The sequence below is a fragment of the Varanus komodoensis genome, unplaced genomic scaffold, assembly GCF_004798865.1.
Source record: "Varanus komodoensis strain SLA01 unplaced genomic scaffold, ASM479886v1 scaffold156, whole genome shotgun sequence".
In the NCBI taxonomy this organism is placed as follows: Eukaryota; Metazoa; Chordata; class Lepidosauria; order Squamata; family Varanidae; genus Varanus; species Varanus komodoensis.
The window spans coordinates 79893-87456 of NW_025335457.1; the positions used below are offsets into that span (position 1 = coordinate 79893).

Consider the following 7564-nt stretch of genomic DNA (forward strand, 5'->3'; position numbering starts at 1 on the left):
CGCCTGGCTGGCTCTCCCCCCCTCCCGCCCCCTGTGCCCCCAGAGAGAGACTGCGGAGACGGCCATGCAAAGAGGCCAAAAATGTCATGATGAAGTCGCTTCCACAAAATCAGCTTTAAAAAGGCCAGCAACAAAACCCTCCCCTCGTAGGCGCCCCCCTCCCCTCCCCCCTCCCCCCTCCCCCCAGCAGTACCAGCCTGGGGCAGAAGCAGTCGCGCGCAGGGGGGCAGCAGAGGGTGGGGGCGCTGTACCCCCGGGAGACAAGTCTTTGCTCTGTCAGTGCGGGGGCGGGGGGAGACAGCGGGGCAGAGTCTGGGATGGCAGAGCTGGAAGGGCCCCCCCCCCCCCCCGGCCCCCCCTTTAAACCCCCCCCCTGGGGCGCCCCCCCCCCCCCTGCCCCCCCCCCCCCCCCCCCCGGCGGGGGCCCCCTTGCGTGCTGCTCCCACAGTTTCCGGGGGGGGGTGCAAGCAGCCGGGGGGGGTCCTTTGGGCGCCCCAGTGCCCCCTGCAGAGCCCCGCTGCTCCCCAGCCCCCCCACTCGCTCGCTGCCCCCCGGCAGTCCTGGGGCCCTGCGCTCATTTCTGCTCCTTCGTGGGTGCGTAGTACAGCTCCAGGGGCTTGCTCAGCTTCCAGTATTTCTCGTTCACCAGCTCCAGCGTGGCAGATCCGTTTAGTGTCTGCGGAAGGGAGGTGAGGGAGCCGGGTAAGAGAAGTGCTTTTCACCGTGGAGCCCAGCCCTCTCCTCACAAGGCTGGGCTGCCCACCCTGCCGTCCCTCCGGAGCTCAGTCCGGGAGAACACACCCCCCAAGCATGGCTGAGCAAACAGCTAACTCGAGCGAGTGAGCCAAGCTGCGTGCCGCAAGCACAAGCCACCCACACAGAGAAAGGGCTGCCCGGAGCCAGCGCGAGATCCACGCGGAGCCTCCGCACCCACGGCTGCTCCCCAGACGCGCCTCCACAGCCCGACAGACAGCTGCAGCCTCTCCTCCCCACGCGGGCCTGTGTCCCCATTCCCCGCCCCCCCGCGGCTGCTCTGCCTGCCCCTCCTCACCGTGAACGCCCCCCCGGCGGTGGTGATGTAGATGGTGTACTGCTTCTCGCTCACGTCCTCCAGGGCGGGGCCCTCGGGGCCCGGCCCCGGCGCCTCCTCCAGGGCGATGCGCAGAGCCAGGTACTTGGAGAGGTGGTCCACCGTTGCGTTGGCCGTCGTCTTGACGTACCTGCCGCGGGGGAGGAGGGCTCAGACCGGGGAGGGGCCCAGCCCTGGTGGCGCAGGGGCCGGCACGTCGGCCAGGGGCTCGGGAGACCCGGTTCCAGCCCCCACTCTGCTGTGGGGCTTGTCGGGGGACGTGGGGCCAGCTGCGGACCCTCGGCCGCGCCCACCTCGCAGGGCTGTCGGGGGGATAAAGGCTCAAGGAAGCCACCTCCAGCCCCCCCCCCAGAGGAAAAAGCGGGACTTCGGGGGACCGGCAGCAACAACCCCCGCAGGAACCCAAGGCACGCGCTTCGAAATGCGCAGGCTGCCTCTGACGGCCACCCAGATGGCGGTGGTGCCGCCGCCACGCCGTGCGCAAGAGGATCGCTTCCACAGTCACTCTGCGCACCGTGCGCGGACAGACGCCCTCTGATCTGCCCGGCAGTCCTGCCGATCCGTGGGATTGCGGGCCGCGAGGGGGGAGAAAAGCCCCCCATCTCCCACACGACGCACGCCTTGCCTGCCCCCCGGCTCGCCAAGCCGTCCCCCTGCCGAGCCCTCTCCTCATCGGGGTGCCGCTCCCCCCGGGGTCACTTCTGCCGCCCCGGCGGGCCCGAGGCCAGGGGGCGGCCTCTGTGCAGGCCCACGCAGGGACGGGGGGACGGCGGAGGCGGAGAGCCCCTAAAGCGCGCCCGGCCCTCACCTGGTCTGCGAGTAGGTGCCCTTCTCCACCAGGACCGGGTGGGGGCGGAAGACCAGCTCGATCTCGCAGCTGCTGGGCTCGGCCCCCGGCTCGGGGCTGCCGCGGCCGCCCTCGTGCGAGGTCTCCGGCTCGGGGCACGACTCGTCGGAGGCCCGCGAGCGCTTGCGGCTGGGCCCGGCCTCGGGCTGGCTGGGGGCCGAGGCGTTGCTGAGGTGCGAGCGGCTGTCGCAGTTGTCCTCCGCGCCGCTGAAGGTGGTATTGTCCGACTCCAGGGGGTGCTTGCGTACCCGCTGGCCCCTGGAGGGGGCGAAAGGCCCGTCAGCAGGATGAGCGGCCCCCCCCCAACTCGGGACCCACGGGTCCCCCCAACGCCACCGAGGGACCGCCAGGGAACGTGCCGGCCACCTAGCCAGGGTCTCGCACATGTCCCCCTTCCCCAGCCTGGTACCCGCTGGATGGGCTGGACTGCAGCCCCCATCATCCCCAAGCTGCAGGTCAGGAATGACAGGAGCTGCGCCCCAGCCCGTCCGGGGGCTGCAGGGCTGACGACGGGATTTATGGGATGTCCGTCCTGCACGGGACCCCCAGTCCAGCGAGCACCCATTTTAACACTGCGCTGATTGGGTCAGGGGGAGGGGAGGGGAGGGGAGGGGAGGGGAGGGGTCCTTCTCAAAGCAGCGGGGGTGAGGCTTTTTTTGCATCAGAAGCAAAACATGAAGAACGGCCACGCGAGCTGCCCGTCTCCTCTCGCCGGAGGGGTCGAGGCAGGGGGCTGTTCCGTGTGGCAGACCCTGCGCTGAGAAGGGGCGGCAGGGGCAGGGGCCTCATCCACCCCATGCCCGGGGCTTCTCCCCAATGCAGCAGCAGCAGCCCACCGGCTCCCGTCACCTCGCACAACCCCGCCTGCGTGTGGGACCCCGCAGCACGTGGCCGTTCCGGCTAGCCCGGCGGGAGGAAAGCCCCCCCGGCCCCAAGACTCTCCCCCACGAGGGTGCCGGCCATCCCGGGGATCTTAGTGGCAGCCCTCCAGCAGAAGTCCCAGCCCGGCGTCACTTGCGCCTGCTCTCTGCACACCCGAGAGCGGAACAGAAACCCGAGCCGTGTGCAAAAGGCCTCCACGCGGCTCGGTGCGCCGCTGCGAGACGAGCAACCCGAGAAGGGCCCCTGTTCCCCAGGCGGCCAACCGAGATCACGCGGCCCACGTCCCCGTCCCGCCAGCGGACAGGCGGGGCTTCCCGTGCACGGCTCCAGAGCTGCCGTCTTTCTAAATAAAGCTCTGGCCACCGGCCTCCCAGAATGCCCGTGCCGCCGAGCCGACTCCAAACGAGCAGAGAGACCGGTCTTTCGGTGTGGCCAAGTCCGCCTGCGGTTTCCACTGAGGTCTCTCGGCACCCAGCCCACACGCCAACGGAAACATTTGTGCAGCTCCAGACTCCCCCCACCCCCCGCCAGACCGCACAGCCTCGGCCTTCCCCGGCTCTCCGCTTCTGCAGGGAGTCTAATCCGCCACGGCGGCCTTGGCCCTCCGGGAGCAGGACAGCGCCGTGAATTGGCTCGGTCCCCTCGGCCCAAGGTGCGGCCAGGCGGGGAGGGGACGCCACATTGGGCGGGCGAGCATCCCCCCGTGACGCAGCCGCTCCCTCCACCGGCCCGCAAGCACAACAACACCCAGAGCGGAGAGCAGAGCGGAGCCAAAAGGCCAAGCGACGCGACGGAGCGGCGTGAGGCCACACGGCCAAGCAAGCCCATCTAAAAAGCTCGGCCAGAAACCCGGATCAGAAGACAGCACAGCTCCGCCGGAAGCCGGAGACCCAGCAGAGCGAGGGAGGGAGGGAGGGCCGGAGGGGCCGGGCCTGGAGGGGGGTGTTTTGGCCGGGGGCCCGGGGCCACGGCAGCCTTGTCCCCGGCAGCTACCTGTTCATGGCCTGCATCTTCAGCCCCTCCTCCATGCTGCTGCGGAGCGCCTGCTGGTTGTGGAGGCGGTTCAGCTTGGCCAGCACCCGGTCCTGGTGGGCCTCGTACTCATCCCGGCTCGGGTAGATCTTGGAGATGAGCGCATCGAAGTTGGGGTCCGGCCGCAGGGACCGCTTGGAGACCAGTTTCTTCCGGCACGTGGGGCATTCTTTGTTCCTGCGGAAAAAGGGGGGAAATGGTGGGGGGAAGGGGTCCCTGAAGGAGGCCACAGAGCCATCTCCCCTGCAAGCCCCTCGTCTTTTGCCCAGCTCCGGGCATCGACTCCCGCCCTGCGTTCCCGAGCGAGCCAAACAAGACGGCAAGCGTTGCAGGACGCAGAATAAGGGGCCGACTCGGCCGGACACCGGGGAGCTGCCCGAAGGTGGGAGCAGCAGGCAGCGGGCAGCCCCGGGGCCCTTCTGGCGCCACTCCCTCTGACTCCACCGTGCTTGGCATCCAACCTAGCCGGGCCTGCCCTGTGCGGCCCACTGGGGGAAAGAGCGGGGACTGCCTCTCCCTGCACAATACGGAATCCGGATTCCCTTGTTTCCAGCTCTGGCAGGCACAACGATCGTTTCCCTCCTCACGTGCCCCCAGGGTCCTTGACCTGGTCCCTCTGGCTGCTCCTGGCTGCCCGCCCAAAGGCCGGGGGGCTCGTCCTCTCTCTGGGCGCCCCAGGCCACGTGGAAGCGGGCCACAACCCTGCACACAAGTGCAGCGGCCCGCAAACCAGGCCACTGCTCCCAGGTGCCGGCGCTGCCACTGCCGGCGTGCTTCCTTCACACCCTGTGACTGCGCTTTGCAACTGTCCGCGTGGCTTTTAGCAAATCCGGATGCGCAACCACTCAGCCACAGCCACCCTGGCTGCTGAAGGAAACTGCCAATGGCTCCAGCCACAGCCAAACAGGGACCGGGACGGGGCCCTCCCGACTTCGTCCCAAAGGCTTGCGTGGAGTATTCCCGTGAGGCGTCTTTCATCGGGGACGTGACGCACACTGGAGCAACGCATCCCACCGTCAGCTGCAAGCTGACGGGACCTGAACCCCCCGTGGCCGAGCCGCAGGGGGCTTGAGGCGGTGCCAGGCCGCTTGGAGGAAAAGTCACCCCAGCCCACGGCTGCTGTGATGAAGGCAAGGCCCACGCGAGGCCGAGCCAGGAAAGGAACCGGGAATAATACTGCCCACGTCGTACTGCCCTGGCGCAAGCCCTCGGTGCCACCCTGTGCGGAACGGCGTGCCCGGTTTCGGGCGCCGGAGGCAGAAAAGGGTCTCAGAGGGTCGGAAATGAGCTGGCCCGGCTGCACAAGGGAAGGGCCCGCGGCGGAGAAAGGGGACTGAGGCATTGCCCCCTGCTCTTGCAGAGCAGTTTCGTCATCGACCCTTTTCCTAGGAGGGACAAAGGCGGCTCACCCAACGCGCGCTGTTCCTGTGCTTTGGGTGGGCAGGGGGGCAATCCATGGCCACTGGCCCTCGTGACCTTAGGCCGCTCCCGGCCCCAGCGACCATGCCGGGGAGCGTGGCGCTGTGGCCCTCATTCTGCCGGTGGGCTTCCCGGGGAAGCCCCTGCTCGGCCGCTGCGGGGACAGCAGGCCATGCCGGGGGCCCTGGGCCGACACAGCTCAGCTCTTCTTTCCTGGGTGGGACCAGAGGGGGGGCGGCCCCTCTGCACCCCATGCTGCTTAGGGGGGCCGGCACCAGCAGCCCCACCGGGCAGCAGCAGCTGCTCCTGGGCTCGTATTCGGCACAAGAAAGAACAAGATCCATTCTCCATCCGCAAACTGACCTAGAAAATGAGCCACATCCATCCGGACCGACCCAGATTTCTTCAGCTGGGCTTCAGCCCCAGTCAAGAAACGAGTCCAACTCCCAGCCTGATTCCAGAGGCGCTTTTCCCCCTGCGCCGAGTCTGGCCATTTGGAACCCACACGCTCCCTCAGCTCAGCAAGGCTGGCCTTGGCGCCCAGACACGCGGTCACGGAGGGCCAAGGGCTCCCCCAGTCCGGCGTTCCGCTCCCCCAGCTGCCCGCGGGGACCCCCGCCCCCGAATGCCATGCCCCCGAGCAAGAGCAGGCGGCTGGCACGCCCTCCGCCCAACCGAGCAAAGCTTCCCCGGGCTGCCTGCCCGCCCGCCCGCCCGCCGCATCCCACACGTCCTACCCGCTGCGCAGCGCCGTGACGATACAGTCCGAGCAGAAGCGGTGGAGGCACTCCTTGGTGGTCATCGTGTGCTTGAGCATGTCCAGGCAGATGGGGCACATCAGCTCGCTGTGCAGGCTGCGGGGGGAGACGGCGATCTCCGTCCCATCCATGATGGCCTCCTGGAGAAACGGGGGGGGGGGGACGACAGCCAGTCTAGGCGGCCTTCCCCTCAGTTGGGACCCGGTGCTCGAGACGCCTCAACCTGCACACGGGGCCACGCAGGCACGGCCCCGCCACGACCGCGCCTGCAAGGCCGGGAGGGACGGCATCCACCCCGAGTCCGGAGGAAGGACATTGGAAGAACCGGGGAAAGAGTCGCCCCAACTCACTCCCTGAAACGCTCCGGGAAGTATTCGCACATGCCGGAGTCATGCCAGTGGGACGACGCCTTCCTTGCTCCTCCACAGCTGCCCCCCCCCCGGCCAAGGCTCAGTGTCCCCGGGGCCCCCCGGGGCTCCTCCAGCGGGTCGCCCCATGCACGGCCGTCTCAACAGCATGATGGGCCCCGGGCAAAGCCGTGGACGGGGGCCCCTACGACAACTCCACCTCCTGTTCATTTTGGAAGTTTTTGTATTTATAAATTGGCAAGTGCAGATTTTATCTTTCTGATCTGTTGCTGAGCCTCTCAGGTGACTCTGCAGAGACCTCTGCCTCTGGACCCCCCGTCGGTTACCCGGAGGTTCCCCACTCCCGGGTTAGACGGACCAGGGCCGTCTTAACAGCATGCTGGGCCCCGGGCAAAGCCGTGGACGGGGGGCCCTACGACAACCACAGCTGCTGCTAATGTTGGAGGGTCTCCCATTTTCCAAGGGTTCACATACACAGATGAGCACGGGGCCCCCGCGTCCAGACGGCCCAGGCCCCGTGTGGCCCGCGGGCCCGGCGCCGGCTGCCGCTCACCTGAGGGGTCCGGTGCAGCTCGTAGAGGCTGAGCTCCCAGGTCTTGCTGGCCGTCTGGGCATTGGCCGGCGCAGCCATGGTGCGCTGCAGGTCTGGGCAGGGCGGAGAAAAGGCCCCCTTAGGAAGCGGGTGGGGGCTTTGCCGGGGCGCCCCGTCCCAGCGGCCCCAGAGCCCGGCGCCTTTGGGGCGGGCAGCCCTGCCGAGCGGACGCCCGCCCGGCAGCCTCGGGGCCGGAGGGTCCGTCCACCGGCGCCCTGCATCCCGGGGGCCCACGCAGGCGGGCAGCGGCGCCCCGAAAGTAGACGCGCCGGACGGGGAAGTGGGGGCGTGCGCCGCCCACGCAGGGGGCCCGGATCGGGGGTCCCGCCGGGGCCTCAGCCTTCACCCCAAGCGGGGCCTGACCGGAGCGGGGGCCCCGCCGACCGCAGCCCCCCGCGGGTCCTGCGGCTGGAGGTGCGCAGCCCGCGCTGGCCGCGCCGCGGGGCCAAGCGGGAAGGCGCTCTGTGCATGCGCAGAGGGCCCGCGCCCCGCGCCCGTCCCGCGGGGGCTCCCGCTCCGCCACGGGGCACGTGCCCGGAGGCGCCCCGCCCGCGCCGCCGAGAGGCTCGGGAGCAG

General features: G+C 69.3%; 1 protein-coding gene across 1 annotated transcript in view; it reads right to left on the reverse strand.

Moving 5' to 3' along the window:
- Positions 1-395: 395 nt before the first annotated feature.
- RING1 (ring finger protein 1) overlaps positions 396-7564 on the reverse strand; it is a 7380-nt gene continuing 211 nt past the window's right edge. The window contains exons 2-7 of the mRNA XM_044425483.1: positions 6950-7041; positions 6008-6168; positions 3813-4028; positions 1899-2195; positions 1052-1220; positions 396-676 (exon numbers count right to left, since the gene is read on the reverse strand). Of these exons, the coding sequence (XP_044281418.1) occupies positions 575-676; positions 1052-1220; positions 1899-2195; positions 3813-4028; positions 6008-6168; positions 6950-7027 (1023 nt within the window). The 5' untranslated portion in view covers positions 7028-7041 and the 3' untranslated portion in view covers positions 396-574. The remainder of the gene's footprint in view (positions 677-1051; positions 1221-1898; positions 2196-3812; positions 4029-6007; positions 6169-6949; positions 7042-7564) is intronic.